Here is a 16,872-nt window from a genome sequence, read left to right as displayed (position 1 = left end):
CAGAAAAGTATTTGGTGATGAAAAAATGCTTTTGAATGAATTTTTATGACTGCATAAATCAAAAGGTTAAGTGTCCAATAATTATGAAAATTATGACCTAAGAGCACTGTCTATCCGAACCACCATGTTTCATTAGTTCCTATTCAGCTGTATTGAAGAAATTGGCTGGCTCATAGTAAGAAAATTATATTTTTCTCACATAAATGCAGCAACAGCAAAGCATTTCTGTATTACTCACATATCAGTGTACAACACCTTTCAACAAAGTGTATGGGGAGCTACTAGTAAGATTTAATAAAAGGTAGATGAACTACTAGACAGACCACTCGGCATTGCTGTCCTCACCACCATGAAAGAATCAGCCTTGTCTTGCTCAGTCTGGGGAATTTATTAGAAATAAAGCATCAAAGGCAGCATATTAGCTACTGTACACACCGCAAACTCACATCACTGTTCTCTGTAAACATCGCTGTGCAGAGCTGAACAGAAAATGAAAGAGGACAAGACACCTAACAAGTCGGAAATTAAAACCAGGAAAAAGTCACCTAGAGAGCGCAAGCACAGACATAGCATCACAGCTGGTCCTGAGTGGAAGAAACGTTGACTTGGTTGAAGAGCCTGTCCTTAATCACTTGGGACATGAGGCCGTGAATGACCTCAATGGTCGTCTTGCAGCTGTCCCGCGTAGCCTTGGCCAGTTTGTCCTCCGTTCGTTTCTCGTGGGGGTCCAGGCCCAAGACAAAGCCGCCCCGACCGAGCTGAGATTCAGACTGTTCCAGCTTGTCTGATAGGTCAAAAACCTGCCCCGTTGTGTAGTCGGCATTCTGCACAGAGAATTACATGAAAGAAAAGGCCTCAGACTTCTAAAGATACCTAGAGATATAAAGACACAGGCAAGGAAGTGGTACCCCTCACATATATTGCCGTTCCCCGAAAGCTGCAGCAATGGAAGTGCCGGGTGCGCCACTCAAATATAAAACACAACCTTACGTTTTGTTGAGCATGAAGTGCAGTACGAAAACTGAAATGCAATATTATTAAAATAGTTGTAAGTCTGTAAAAAAGACTTTAAAGCTTCTTAAAAGGCGATTGTTGTTGAGAGCTGTCTCTGAACGCAACCTAAAGGTAACATACATTCACTGAAGACGGGAATTCATTACGGTGAAGGTAACTGAATAGTGTAACAGTTGTCACACTGTCACATCCTGGCTGCGTTCGCAGCTGGTTTTGCTGCTGTTAAGAACAAAAAACATTGTATTATGCAACCTAAAGGGGAACATACACCAGGAAATATGGTCGTAATTTATTTGAATGTTAATTTAAAAAAAAATTTAAAAAATGTACCTACATGAATGTAACATATGTCTTACAATCAGGTATGTGGTGTTAATCCAGCGTAATTCTGTCTCCTCAACGGTAGGGTCCCGCAATTTCTTTCTTGTCACTGGTTGCCTCTCAGCGGGTTAAACGGCGATTGTTACTGAGGCGTCTGTCTAAACGCAACCTAAAGGTAACATATACTCACTAAAGGCAGGAAATGATTACGCTGAAAATAATTAAACAGTGTCAGAGTTGTCATGCTGTTGTCTCGTGGCTGTGTTCACGGCTGGTTTTGTGGCTATCAAGAATTAAAAACATCCCATGATGCAACCTAAAAGGGAACACCCCCCGGGAAACATATTGGTAGCTTATTTTAATGTTGCAATTTAAAAAACTAATTCAGAAAAAAAGTTCAGAAACACAGGATTCGAACATATACAGTAGACTCATTAATTCAAACTCAAAGGGACCCCAGGATTTTGTTTCAATTATAAGAAATTTGAATTATCGGAAATTCTCGCATATATGACTCTGAGTAAGGTTACAGTGCACATTATAATTAAGCATCCACTTAAATCACATTTTAAGCACTTCTACTCTTTTATTACACAATAAAAACAGCAGAGGTGAAGGCTCCAGAACAAGTTTATTAGAAATTTATGGCTGACTAGACCGTTTGAAGAAATGATGCATTGTTGATTGCTTCTTTCTTACATGTGCTTTCAGAACAAAGTTCTCTATTGCAGTAAGAGCAGCCAGTTTTTTTTTTTTCAGAAATTTCTGCTGCAGTCAGAAATTTTCGGACCCTGGCAAGGTAGCTGAAGGCTTGTGCTGCTGCTGTTACAGAGGATTGCTCTTCTGATTCCCCCTCTTCACTTTTGCTGCTGTACTGTGCTGGCAGCACCTCAGCTACGAAGTCGTGCAGAGTGTCTTCACTGCACACGCAGACATTATCGTCAGCAGCTGCAAATTCACTGAGGTCAGCAGCTATGTTGTGTGCTTGGAGGGAAAGAAGCACTAGGCCTGCATCATCGCTCACCATTTGGAGGCAGTCTTCATTTTCATTTTGAGCGCAGTCAGGCAAAATATCACTGCTGTGGCTTGCTATGCGGAAGACATGCTGGAGGCAGTTCCATATCGTTGCTGGTGTTACTGTCCTCCATGCGTTAGCTAGTAATCCCACCGACGACAGCAATGTTACGTTGTATGACATGAAATTGTCCATGCATATTAGCATCCTCTTAAGGAGTAGCTTCCTATAGTTTGTCTTCAGACATTTGATCACCCCCTGCTCCAGGGGCTGGAGAACAGCAGTTGTGTTTAGAGGGAGGAATTCAAGACGAATTGCCTCCAGGCCCTCCACATCACTGTGAGCGGGATAGTTGTCAACAATCATCAGCACTTTTCTTTTATCACGCTTGAACACCACGTCAAGTTTACGCAGCCATTCTTCAAACAAAGATTGCATCATCCACGCACGTGAATTTGCTGCATATGAACTGGCTAGAGTTCAGGATGCCTTTAAAGCACCTCGGATGCTTTGATTCGCCCACAACGAAAAGTTCGGGCTTGTGGCTACCATCCATATTGGCACAAACCATGACTGAGTCGCTCCTTGCTCAGCTTACCGCTGGTACAACGTTCCCCCTTGCGACACAATGTTTGCTGAGGCAGGCACTTAAAAAATAGTCCCATTTCATCAGCATTATAAATATCAGCCGGGGAGTATTCAAGCAGTATGCTCTGAAGACACGTCTGCTGCCAGTCGGTAGTAATCGCCTCATTCACCGCTACCGCTTCTCCACTTAAAGTTTTGAAAGCGAGGCCATGTCGCTCCTTGAATCGCGACACCCATCCATCACTACATTTGAAATCCTCACTTCCAATGTGCACAGACAGTTCTTCGGCCTTCTCTCGCAATATCGGTCCACTTACTGGTAGACTAGAGCTCCAAGCGCGCTTAAGCCAAAAGAGAACCGCCTTCTCAAGCTCCGGATGAGCCGCCCCCCTAAGCCTTTTTCTGTCAGGAGCGAAGCGACTTGCGTTGTTTTGCGGTTTGTCTTTCGTTTTCACAATCTTTGTCAGCGTACTTTTCGTTATCCCATACTTCAACGCCCCAGCAGTCTTCTTCGTTCCAGCCTCAACCTCTTCTATGAGTGCCAATTTTTCTTTCACAGAGAGCGTCCAATACTTCCCTCGCGAAGACATGGTGCTACCGACGCGGGCAACCGACCAGGGAAAGAAAAGCACCAACGGTCACTTGATTTGCAGTTGGCTGACGCTAGTCACTTTTGCATCCTTTTTTTTTCTCCTGCAGTTTTGAGAATTTTGACAAGCGTAAGCGGACAGTCGTCTTTTCCACAATTTTTGAGGGTTAAGTGTTGTTTTAATTTCGAATTTTCTCTATTGAACCGGCTAGCAAGCCACAAAAAGTTAAGCAGCGCCTTTCGGGAGGCTTTTGTTTCGTTTTGAACGTTTGTTTGTTAGGCCCTTCTTCGCTTTCTTTTCTTTTTTTAAGTCATAGTGCGCTTATTTTCACATTTTCCACTGTTGAAGTGTTATAAGAACTCAGATTTTTCGCCAGTGGCGGAAACGATAGCCAATAATTTTCCAGTATAGACAAGCAAAAAGTACAAATTAACCGAATTGCGGTGTTTGAATTAAGCGGCGTTGAAATACATTGAAAACATGACGAACCAACCGAAAATTTGATTTTTGTTTGAATTAACCAAAAGTATGATTTATCAGAGTTTGAATTATCGCGAGTCTACTGCATTTTATTCGCAGACTGCTCAGGTAAGTAATGTGAATCCACTGCGCCACTGAGGCAACGAGTACGGCAGGCTTTAAATGCGATCTTATTCATTTTTACAATATTTCCGCTATCTGTCGCCAGGTGACGCTGCTCAAAGGACCCTACCGTTGAGAGAACGAAATCACGCGTTAATCCATTGTGCCACAGAAGCGACGGGTAGCGCGGTCTTTAAATGCGCTCTTATTCGTTTTAATTCAACACACTAAAGATGGTGCGACGGAGGCAACTGCCATAATCAGAGGATTACTGCAAGCAATTTTAATCCAGCGAACTATTTTATTGCACATGCATTTTAGTTTATGAACTGCAATGTATACTCAAAAAAACGTGTAGCTTTACTGACTTCCTTTTTGTTGCGTTTTATTTTTAGTGACGCCATCCGGCACTTCCTTTGTTGCAGTTTTCAGCGAATGGCAATACACACTCCTTACATCATCCCCATAATCATCATCAGCATGACTGTACCATTGCAGCGCGAAGGCCTCTCCCATAATCCTACAATTAACCCGGTCCTGTGCTAGCTGCATCCACTTGACCCCTGCGAACATCTTAACTTCATCAACCTACCTTTCTTACGCCCCCTGCTACGCTTTTCTTCCCTTGGAATCCAATTCCCTCTCACTGCCCAATCATGTCCAAAGCGTAGCGTCAATTTGTGGTTCATTTTCTATAACATTTTTGACCAACCGGCCCTAAACTTCACTCTGCTGAACAGTACTTCTCCTACACTGGGTACTTTCTGTGAGAACGACAAGGTTTATAATGAAACTCGTTACAGTGCCACTTCTGGTTCCCCTATGTTGAATGACCTGGAAAATGCATACCTGGTGCACAGCCAAGATGAGCAAATATAATAGACATTCGATAATCTCAACTCTCCAGGCCAACCTGTGTGAGGCTGAGATCAAGGGAATCTTTAACAGATTTAACGCTGAAAATAACAAACCGTCAGGTAAAATGAATTGGACATTTGCGGTCCACTGCAAATTGTACACATCTGCATAATGAATGCATTCACAAAAAAAGACAACTGTCAAAATATAAACGTTTCGTACATATGTAAAACACCACAAAATGAAAGCAGAAACCAATTTTTTTTTCCAAGAAAATAAAGAACATTCAATATGTGAGCAATACAGCAAATCTGAAATGCACAAGAGAGACTACAGTCACAGTCAGAAGTTTATGAACTGCAATACAACAGATTCCAATGAGTTTGATATATCGACAATTTGACATTACATGAACACGGCAACAGATAAATCATCAAGCGTCGTTGTTGAAAACCACCGTTTAAAGCTTTCACGGCTAATTACAGGTGGCAGAACAGTCGACACGCTGGCGTAGTTGGGCGACTGGGCAGGCTAGGCCTTTTTCCTTTGTGCAGCAAGAGACGATTGGTGTTGTGAGCCCTAGTTTTGCACGCCACTTGCCTTGAGCTTGTGTCCATGAGATGTGTTCGCACGGAAAATACTGCGCCAAAACGGTGCAGGAGAAAGTGGATAGTTTGTGTGGAGTGGACCAAGGGAAGATCAGCGAAGTGGAAACAGCGAGAAAGCATGGTATTTCGCCAAGCACGTTGTCGACGTACGTAAGCAATAGAAAGGCCATCGAGGATGCATACAAATCAGATTTATCCAACAGCAGAAAAAGGCTACGATCAGCAAAGTACCCCGAGGTTGAGACCGCAGTCATCACATGGGTGAAGGAAATGAGAAGCAATAATATACCCCTGAGTGGCCCAATTATCATGGTGATGGCAGCAGATTTCGCCCTGCGCATGAATGTGCAAGATTTTGTTGCCTCCGAAGGATGGTTCCACCGCTTTATAGACAGACATAATCTTGTCTTCCGGTTGCTGTCCGGTGAAGCAACAGAAGTGGACGCGGAGACTTGTGTGACGTGGCGAAGCAGTGCCCTGCGGCAGTATTTGGACAGTTTCCCGGCAGAGGATATATTTAATGCCGATGAAACAGCTTTGTTCTACAAGCTTCAACCGGACAGAACTATAACATTCAAAGGCGACAGCTTTGTTGGTGGTAAGAGTAGCAAAGAGCGGATTACCGTTTTGGTCGCCGCGAATACGACCGGCACGAAGAAGGTTCCACTTTTTGTGATTGGGAAGACATAAGCCTTGGTGTTTTGAAAACATCCGAACACTGCTGACCGAATACGTCGCCAACAGAAAGGCATGGATGACGGGCGAGTTGTTCAAAACGTGGCTGCTGAAGTTCGACCGAAGATGGAGCTAAGCAACCGACAAGTTTTGCTCATCGTCAATCTCGTTGATACGATTCCCACGGGCTCCGACAATAAAAGCGTATTATCCGAAAATCGTATTATCCAAAACGGACTCCAAAAGATCGCGAATAATACATACTTGGCACAGAACTTGCTTTTATTAAAGCACGTTAAAATAATCCGTCACTTTGCGTTGCACTTTTTGCTTTTCGAGGTCCTGAAGAAAGCTTTTTTGGAACTCGTAGAAACGAGTAGCAGTTTCCTCACTCAGCTCCGCAGACGCGACAAAGCCACGAAGCCCGTCCAAAGCTTGGAGTGCACCGTCAGTATTTAATGGCTGACGGTCGCCGCTGCAATCTCCGGCGTCTTGGTTGTCATCGTCGTCGCTCTCCTCTTCAGCGGTAACATCTGCAATGATGTCTTGGACGGTGCGCAATTCGCATGTCGCCAGTTGGTCGTTTGCTGATACAAACTCTTCCGGAGACACGCCGACATCGAGGTCACCCCAGTCCGGGATGTCAATCTCTGCGCTGTCAGCTCCATGTTCCTCCGTATCGCCAGATGCACAAAAAAAGCCACACTTCTTGAAGCAGTTGGCGATGGTGTCGGGTTTGACGCGATCCCATGACATGTGCTAAGTGCAAGCTGAACGCTCGGAAAACCAAAATGGCAACGAGAAATGGCAAACACAAAGCCAACAAAGCCTACAGCATCGTCAATGCATGCGCCAATCACTGCTTCTTGGTCACGTGATTTTACCGTGATTACTATGTCTTAGGATAGATGGCACTAAAAACCTTCGGTGCGCTTCGGCGCTTTTGTTGTGCGAGCTTGGGAAAATGGCTCCCAGAGGCCGCCACACTGCTGCAGACGCTGTGCTGAGGCACGGCCGGACTCGAGCCGAGCCGAGCCAGGCCAAGCCTCGAGCATACGAAGCGCATGTCGTCGCGTGTTCAGTCCGCCGTGCCTGTAGTTTCGCTCGATGCGATAATTTCAGTAGCTCTGCCCACCCTCTGCAAAGGACTGGCTCTGATGTCATCATCATAGTTGGAGAGATGTGATTCCTACACGTATCTAGCAAAGGTCATGTCCAACATCGAAAATCGGCCATGAGCGCTAGGGGAGTTACGACCACTGCAGCTACTGTCAGATCCCGCTAGGACACTTTTGCTGCCTCCTGGCACGAAAATCGAAACTGCGCGAGATTTACGGAAGACGTTTCCATGATCGTATTATCCAAACCGACGTGGAAATACGATTGTATTAGCCATACAAAAATGCATTACCTCTATAGGGCATCGGCCGGGAACGAAAAAAAAAACGTATTATGCCGAAAAGCGTATTTAGCCGAATCGTATCAACGAGATTTCACTGTAATTGCTCAGCGCACAAGGTCAACGCCGAGCTGAAAGCTACCAGATTGGTGTTCCTGCCCGCCAACACGACTGCAACCCTGCAGCCGATGGATCAGGGCGTCATTAGAAACATGGTGCTTCCACAGGTGCCATATGCTCGAGTGCATAATTTTGTGCCCGGGCAACCAAAAAAGCCACAGCATCACATTGCTCTCAGCAATGCACATGTTGGTGCGTGCATGGGAGCAGGTAACGCCGTCTACGATTGTGAACTGCTTCCACCACTGTGGTTTTGTTGCTGGAATGGAGGAAAGTGGCGACGACGAGAGTCAGGAACCCCTGCCTGCGATGATGCGAACTGTGCTTCAGGACATAAGTTTTGATGACTACAATGAAGTGGACTGCGATGCAGCAGTGTGCGGTGCCCTATCTGATGACGACATTATTGCTGCAGTTGTTGGTGAGTGGTCTGTCCCAGAAGATGCAGAAGACGAGGACGACGAAGAGGAAGAGGCACCCGTGCGCCCGTCCATGGCAAAAGCAGTGGAAACGCTGAATGTCGCGCGCCTTTTCTTCAGCTTTTTAGAGGAAAAAGAAGATTCCCTGCATCGCATTCGCATCCTGTAAGATAGAGTGGGGACTGTTGTCCTCAGAGAAAAGAGGCAGAAGGTGATAGCTGATTTTCTTGGCAAATAAATATTTTTCGTGCCCTCCGTGTTTCAGGCGTGTTCATTTTTGCTATATTTCATTAATTCAAATTTTGGTTAATTCGAACTGGCTTAGCTGTCTCGTGGAATTCGAATTAATGAGCTTTAACTTAACAACAGAAGTACTGTAAAACCCTGCATACAATACGAGGATTTCTGCCCCAATTTTATCATGTCAGATTTCCGCCTTGTACTATATGCGGATCCGAAAAAATTTCAGCCTAAATTCGCTGTTCTGGCCGCGTTATTAACTAGCGCTATCAGCATCAGGCTTCCAGTGAGCTGAGGCGCTATCTAGAGATGGTGTCGGCCGGCTGTTTCGACGGTTTCGGATTCACCACGCTGACGCCAGGACTATCGCGACCACAGTGTCCACAACGCACACGCGACCAGAAGCAGGCCGAGCACACCTCGCATTATCTCTCACACCCCGCACGGGTATCTCACGGCCCTCTCGAGCCATGCTGTCGTGCTGAATCGCGGACGCTTGACCAGTACTCCCCAGGAGTGCACCGGTCGCGTTTTCGAGAAATGCAGGAATCCGAACGCGTTTAGAGGTACTGAAAAAGATTTTATACAGAAAGCTGTCTCAAGCAAAGGACTCTCAGCAGACGATACACATACCGGATGACGATGATCGTGAGAACTCCGAATCTGAGAACACTTCTGGGTCACACACGCCGCGCGCCTGTGCACAGTGCAAGACGTGAACAAGCGCGAGTGTGGCACATGATGACCGGCTGCTTGTGCACTGCCATCCCGTGCCCGAGCTGGAAGCGACCTACTGGTTTCAAAACAGCCGGAGAACTGATTAGCGGGGCGAACATGAGGTGCTCTTCTCATCATGGTCCGTAAAATTCTCACGCATGTCAGCGCGAGAAGGGGAGCGATACAGCAGTGGCACATGAAGGTTCGTGGCACTATTGACGCCTGGTGCAGGGTAATGTTGGACGCGAAGGCGCAGAACATGTACGATTCGAGGGACAACTGCGAAAGGAAGCGCAAATAAATACTTCTGCTGATCATTCCTCACTCGCATTCTATGCGGTTGAAAACATATATTTTTCCATTTTTGCTATTCCGAAATTACACCTCGTATTATATGCGGATCCGTATTATACGCGGGTTTTTACGGTAACTGCGCTAATCCACTGCTAGAGATGCGACAAGTGCATTATAAAGGTGACAACGTGATTCTGAGCACACGAGCAAAAAGCGCAATACTTTGACTTTGGACTTCGGATGGATTGGGAATTGGCTGATTTGGCTTCCCTGGCACCCATGTTACCAACATAACATTGTAAAACTGCAGAAACCGAAACCGAGTGGTGACAGATTCAATATGGCTGCACCTGGCACTGCTTTAGGGCAACCAAATCGCAGTATTCGATTATAACATGAGGATAAACTTTGAAAGCCAAACATTATAAAAAAAAAAGTTCGTACTTCATGTTACATCCGAGTAAATATTCCTTTATTCACAGGGTTTCAAACTGTGTCCCACAGACCACAGGGCTTTCTTGGAGAGCTTTTGGTTCATCCCCCTGCCCCCCCAGCTGCTAGGTGCATGCATGCCTCACCCTCAAATCTCTCTGTGCCTCTTTTTATTTCGGGCTAATCATATTGTAACTGCTTTTAGCAGCCAATCAGGCAGTGAACAGAAGCAAAAACACAAGCTGATTGTCATCTTCAGCTCTCGAAAAACTGTTCAGGTTCCCCAAGACTGAAAAAAAGAAGATCAAGAACATCTGCCAAGATGCACTCTAGTCAAGTCCATGGAATGCCACCGAAAAGAGGAAGGGCAACTTGCCGTGAGCAGGCTGGATGAACTAAGTGTGTTGACCCAGTACTTGTTCCACAGGGAGTCTAGGAGGCGGCGGTCAAGCGAGGACTTGAAGTAGGAGACCTCGAGCGAGTAATACTGCTTGCAGTGCACCCCAAAGTCTTCAATCTTGTTCAGTGGGATGGTCTGGTACTCAGCGGGGCCCTCGTCTGGAGGCTTGTAGCCCTGCCACAAAGCGCACACAAAGGAAGTGTCCAGCGGGTCTCCGCACCCCCATGCGTCAACTATGAACACACAATCACAAATATAAAGCAATGCTGCATGCAATGTCACATAGCTTTCCAGTTCCCCTGTCTATCCTTCCCACCCACCCTAACTGCGGCCCACCTTCAAAAGACCTGACTTCCAAAAGGAGGGATATGTACCGGTTCTTGTTTTTAACTAATCCTACGTGACCTACTCTTAGCCAACCTTAACAAGTCCAGAAAGAAAGACTTTGACGATATGAAAGTAGCTAGGGATTTCAGATATGTGGGTAACTATCTGATCTTTATTGACAAAGACCAGGATTCCTTTCAATCCTGAGCTTAACTTTAAGATACTCATAATGCTCCGACGAAGCACTGCACCATTCATGTTAACATTCAAGCTACTTTCCAAACAAGCCCAGCTTTTGAGATGTCAGCTACATCTTTCATTCAGGAAGCTCGATGATGAATCTGCGTTCTCAAAATGCTCTTCGAAAATCCTGTTCTCATTCAACTGTATGAATGTCACTGTGAGGTATACTGCAAAATATGTGAGGTATACTGCAATAAAGCTGTAAGTAGTTAACGTTGTGTGTGTACTCCTCATTTTCAGTGCCTTGACTTTTTGCTTTACACTTTTACCGCATTTACCCAGTCCTAACAATGCACCTTTTCCCCGAAAGCTGAACCACAAGACTATGTGCCTATTACAACAGGACTACATGATTGGTTAAGACGATGATTAAGACTGGGGAAGTCCTGCAGTTCATCCAGTCGCTGATAGGTTTTGTGCACAGAAAAGGACTGCCGCCAGCGTATGCGCAACGAGGGCTGAATGACGCAACAATATCATTACGAAAATTCTCACAAAACTCTCGATTAGTCCTCGCTCCTATTCACAGACAGGTCCGCCAGTCAGAATCGATCAATAGGAAGGGGGTAGCCGATCGGTAAGAGACCGATCTGCGACATCTTTTTGTGTGTGTGATCATTGCCTAATTTGGCCCCTGCAAGCAATGCACGCAGTGATTGTTAAGCTTCAGCTGCCACTCAAGCAAGTGCAATTTCTGCTTTAATCAGCTGAAGTTATTTTATGACTATTTCTACAACCTGTAATAGTTTCAATGTTCTTCACAATGACTTACATTCAACGTGATTCACTCATTGCCAGTAGGTACAGATACATGTGTGGAAAAATGCATGGGTGAATTCTTTTGGTGGTTTTTTTTGCCAGTCCAAACAATATAACGATAATCAGTTGTAACGATTGAATTTTTTTGTTTTCTCAAAATCATCATCAGTATTAGACGATTTGGATAACAATTTTTTTTGATGTTTTTTTTTTTCTTGCATTTTTTTAGACATATCCATAGTGTTTTACCGTATGACACTTTAGACTTTTTTTTTTTGCAGTGTAGTTGACACTTTTTTGGAGATGTTAGGACCGATGTTTTGCTGGGCATTTTGCATTTACCTTTCTGGATTTTCTGCTTCCATGAGAATGATTCAAGTTGGGTATAGATTACAATGGGGGGCGCGTTACAGTAAAGTAATACAAAAATATTCCTAACATGCCTACATACAAACATGCAAAAGATAAAAGAACACTGGTGACACCTTTGGGTATGTCCTGAAAGCACCCAAGTTCACCTTTCCAGCTGAGATGGTCCTCACGGGGTCAATCTGCACAAGGGATTGGCGAGGAGTGCAAGAGTTAGAGACTAATAATGCCTCGGCATTTTAAACACTAGCCACCAATGCTGATCTGAAGCAAACACCTATATATTTACAGGCCACAGTTACTATAAAACAAGCGTCAACAACTTATAACTAGCAGCTACTGCATATAAAAAAGTATGTGAGTGTAACACTGAATCAGTCTTTAAAAATGAGATGTGAAAGCATATCTTACTTAATAGCGACTGGATATATAAAATGTACCTCACATGCAATTTTGGAGGAAATGCCCTCATATCTCTGTTCTTTTGGTCGGCGCCATTTATTTTTGTTGTGTACCATGCCAACCAGACAAGACTACCTTTGGACCCTTCACTTCACACCATAGTGGCTTGAGTCCTTTCCAAAGCAATATATACTCAGATGACATATAAAATAGCTGTAATTCTTGCACCTGAACATCATTTTATAGAAACTATTACGATAAAAAAGAAAAGAACATATAACAACTAATGTATAGAGTGCGGTTATGTGGTCAGTTCAACTCCTTTAGGAGCACCTTTTGGACAGCCCAAAATCCCTTTTTGAAGCAGGAAAGTGAGCATTTCAGATAGACAGGTGTGGTGTGCATTTGCATCGTGTACACACAAGGCATGCACACGCATATAGAAACATAAAGTTATATAAATAATTTTTAGTCAATCAGTTCCTTTTCTGCTTTCACATAGGCAAGGAGCATCCGCCCTGCAGTACAATTACAGCGTCAAATTAAGCCGCCTTCTAAGCCTGTTTCACAGAAACTCCGTACACTCTGTCGGCATCCTCACAGTTCCACGACTGAGGTAACTACAGGTATAAGATGAAGGAAAAAAAAAATGCTTCATAGACATGTCAGCAGCATTTTCTCTTGGATTAACAGCGTAAAAAAAAAAAAAAAAAAAAAAAAAAAAAAAAACATGGCACCAATTTTAGTGTACATACAATCGTTATTTCGAAGCTTCTCTGAGAATTTTAGGCAATGCAAAGAAGCGAATCCCATAATCTATGCCAATCGAGAATTTTGCAGCACGGTGGGAAGCACGCAACTTCCCACCTCATCCAAGCAAAGACGTGACACATAACATCAATCCCGTTTGTGCATGTTGGTGAAACGCTTGTCCCAGGCCTGCCCTCCAGTGCTAGGCACGACGACAGTCTGATGCTGGTGCACTGCCGAATCATTTCGAAGCTCTTCCTTTTTTTATGGCACGAACTATCAAAGGACACAGTCAAAGAAGTGATAAACCTAGGACCAACGGTTGGATCTCTCAAGTCGTGCCACGTAAAAGACACACAAGATGCAGCACTGATAATTTTGCCACACTAATAGCTGCACCTAAGAATACCCTCCCTTTTTGTTTTGAAAGTAGCACAGATTCTCAATTGCGCTAATCTCATGCGGTCGCAAAAAATTTGTCATCAGCTGATATTCATATCCAAAATGCCCTAAATCTCTATGCACTGGCTTGGTAAATACATATAAGAAGCTTGTATGAAGCAATGCATGCTGGGTAATCCGTCATTATGTTGTCGTTGGTAGCAGGCGGCGGGCAGCGCTGCCAGGCTGAATGGAGTGAGTGCCTTGTTGTTTTCAACGGTGCACCGAGCAAACACGCGGCTTTTCGTGAGCTGCGCTTACGTGCGTGCAAGGTATCTTGCAAGATATCAGTGAGGAACGTACGCGTTGACGCTATGCACGAAAAATCGGGCGTGCTATGAAGAAATGCAAAGCAATGTGGCGCGGAACTGCTAAAGCTACGCGCAGACGACTGACTGCAGTATGCGTCAGGACCTATGACCACCCGTCGACATTGCCAACATTCATGACTACTAGTTCTGGTGAGTAGTTTGATACTTTCCCGGATTGGTGTCGATCTCCGTCTGTAGGCCCGAGCGAGCCATTCGTGTAGGCGTCGTTAGAGGGATCCTTCGCCTTCTTGCACTCGTGCAGAAGTATGTTTGGAATTGTGAAGAACCCCAAGTTGGCCTATCCGACCGCTCCAGCATTGTCTGCGCGCACTACGCAACCATGTAGACGAGGCTAATGTGGCAGTAGCATGCTGCGCTATCTGCTGCCAACAACAACATCATGGCAGATTACCCAGCATGCATCACTTCATGCAAGCTCCCTATATGCAGACATGTATATGGTTTGCGGGACTTATTCATGACTGCATGGCCATAGCTAGATGCTACCAGTGCATATTCCCACCACCAGCGATAGCGGTGGTGTCTGCATGCAGATAGTGCTTAGAGCTGAAGAGTGCGGTAGAAACTATTGTCTATCGTCTGTAGTGGCATGGCCGAACGTTCAGCAAAAAGTACAGTTTGGTCAGGTAGTTCTATGCGGCCTCATTAACTGCGAGCACATCACTGAGATTCTACTGCATCAGAGCTTTTGGAGCAGCTCTACTTTATCATACTGTACCAGCACGTCAAAGGGTCAGCCTTATGACACAGTTTGGAGCAAGGGGCACGAGCAACCAGATTGCAAAGAAATATAAAGTCTCCTATTTCAGGGTAGGCACAGACTTCCCAATTTTAGAAGTGAACAGGTACAGCCACGTCCACAAAATGCATTCCTATTGTGCAAAAAAATGAATGTAACTGAGGTTTTGCCATAGAAAATGTATATCTTAGACAAAAAAAAAAGGCTACTGTTTTAAAATCTTAATGCCCATATATTTTGCTGTGATTCGAGGCCCCTAACCCAATCAGCACAAACCATAGGCCCAATATTGGTACTGTGTTGGCACTGTTCGACCCAATACATGGCCAGTATAATCTCAATATAGTACCAATATTAGGACAACTGCTTTTGCCGCTTAGGAATATGCTGAAACGTGATGAGGTCAACAGCCAAAGTTTAACTTTTTCACAAGACCTAAGACATAAGTGCTCTACCCTTCAGATTCTTCAGATTGAGAATTATGGAGTCTGAGGCATAACAAGCGCGCTTACCACAATGGCAACGAATGGTTCTTGGAACTGCTGGTTGAGCATCTGGGTGCTGACGTCGATGCCCGACAGCCAACAACCATAACCCGGGTGTGAGTGATACCAGCCCACCACATTCTCCAGCCGGCCGACTGTCTTGGCATTCTCAGTGTAGTCCGCCATGTACTCGTACGCCTGGGCCTGGGCGTTCACCCGCGTCTCTGTTCCTTCCACGGGCAATGCAAATGAGTCCATCACTATCATTGTATTGGCATCCACCTGTTGGCAAACACAAACAACTCACTAGCAAGACTCGTTCAACACACAAGCCACTTATCAAAGAATCAAGGAGTCAATCTCACAGGGGTGACAGCCCATGCCAGACAGTATCGAGTGGACCATGCATACAGAAGCTCCTACTGCACTGTCAAACTGCATGAGCAACTTCGAGAGGTTTGCTGAACCAATACGAGCTGCAACTATGAATATGCTTATTCGCGCGCAGATCCCGCAACGCTTTGGGAAATTAGTAGTATTTTGTCCCTGCAAATTACATCGTTAATTCATTGCCCAGAGACTGAGCTGCCAGAAGGCGATGTAGCAGCAGTGGAATATTAAAATTTGTTACGAAAATTTCCAACCTCATTAGTTTGGTACCGCTGGTAACCTGCAGCCCTTGGCTCGTTTGACTTTAAACAGTAGAGTAAGCTTCTTAAGCACTCCCTAAAAAAAAAAAAAAAAAATACGGGACTTTGTTCCCGCAGTAGCCCTTATAATTCAGTGAAAAGCCTTCAAGCCGCAGCACAGTTGAAATATCAGCAAGATGCCTGTCAATGCATCTCATGCTGCAGCCCAGTCACAGTGGGAACATGAGTTCGACAGGAGACTTGTCTTGCTGGTGCAACTCACTTTTCCAAGCAGGAGCCCCATGACCTCGAGCGTTCCTCCAGAACGCGCGTGCATCACCATCTTCAAAAGGGCCAGGGCAGAAACTTTCATATCTTTGAAGTAGTGCGGGCTGTAATGTATGGTCAAAAGCACTTAATCGCGGTAAAACGTATATACTTTTGCGAGCTAATTGGAAACTTGATGTCCTATAGAATTCTATGCCGTACTATAAAACACGCTCCTAGGATGCTACTTCTTTCAGAACACTGATTAATCTTCCAGAAGCAATCATCTTGCATAAGAGATTGGACGCGTCGTTTACAAAGTTACGATGTTCGACAAAAACGTATGTGTGCGTTAAAGTAACTAAGCGCCGCAGGCTATCTCCACCTGTGTTGGAATTCAGTGATAAAACCACAAGTGGGCATTTAAACCCATTGGTACAACATTCCGCCCCTAGCCAGGTTCTAAACAAGCGAGCGAAACCTGCTCACAGGATTTCCTACAACAGCCTCACTGCCTTATCGCATTTTAGAGCAGATAGTGAACAGTTGCTGATGTGTAGAATTACGACGCGGGAGGCGCACCAGACAAAGCAAAATAAACTCATACTCTTTATCCCACGGCTTGGCGGTGAGGATGTCCTGTTGTTGTTTCTTGTTGTACTTGTACAGATCGTCGACACTCTGCACTGTCTCGACGTTGTTGCTCATCTCCCAGGTTTTCTGCGCCATGTGGTTGTCCATGATGCCGGCACTTTGTGGAATAGGGACGGTCAAGAATCGTCACGCAAAAGTCGAGATTGCCAATAATTACAATCACCCGGCAGCCGCCATTGACAAGAACGTAGGCTCGCACAAAC

At 44.9% G+C, this 16,872-nt stretch overlaps 1 protein-coding gene across 2 annotated transcripts; it reads right to left on the bottom strand.

The window, feature by feature from the left end:
- Positions 1-364: 364 nt before the first annotated feature.
- On the bottom strand, positions 365-16,863 carry CSN5 (COP9 signalosome subunit 5). Of its 2 annotated transcripts, none has more exons than XM_084578502.1 (6): positions 16,623-16,863; positions 16,032-16,140; positions 15,147-15,401; positions 12,087-12,152; positions 10,249-10,446; positions 365-824 (listed from the first exon to the last, which is right to left on the bottom strand). In XM_084578502.1, the coding sequence occupies exons 1-6, from the start codon at positions 16,754-16,756 to the stop codon at positions 573-575; spliced, it is 1,014 nt and encodes a 337-aa protein (XP_084434628.1). In that variant the 5' UTR covers positions 16,757-16,863; the 3' UTR covers positions 365-572. The 2 variants fall into 2 exon arrangements, with proteins under 2 accessions (XP_084434628.1, XP_084434630.1); XM_084578504.1 differs by lacking the exon at positions 365-824 and adding an exon at positions 10,000-10,161.
- Between the last annotated feature and the right edge of the window lie 9 nt (positions 16,864-16,872).

This window comes from Amblyomma maculatum, chromosome 9 (assembly GCF_055883805.1).
Source record: "Amblyomma maculatum isolate TAMU_Amacu chromosome 9, ASM5588380v1, whole genome shotgun sequence".
Lineage (NCBI taxonomy): Eukaryota > Metazoa > Arthropoda > Arachnida > Ixodida > Ixodidae > Amblyomma > Amblyomma maculatum.
Note: the sequence above shows the minus strand (reverse complement) of the source record. Positions and strands in the feature narration are given on the sequence as shown.

Coding starts and splice junctions, on each gene's coding strand:
- CSN5 (XM_084578502.1), bottom strand. CDS start 16,756: ATGGACAACCACATGGCGCAGAAAACCTGGGAGATGAGCAACAACGTC. Junction 16,141..16,622: donor GCCAAGCCGTGGGATAAAGA/GTATGAGTTTAT, acceptor CATACATTACAG/CCCGCACTACTTCAAAGATA. Junction 15,402..16,031: donor TGGGGCTCCTGCTTGGAAAA/GTGAGTTGCACC, acceptor GTTTGCCAACAG/GTGGATGCCAATACAATGAT.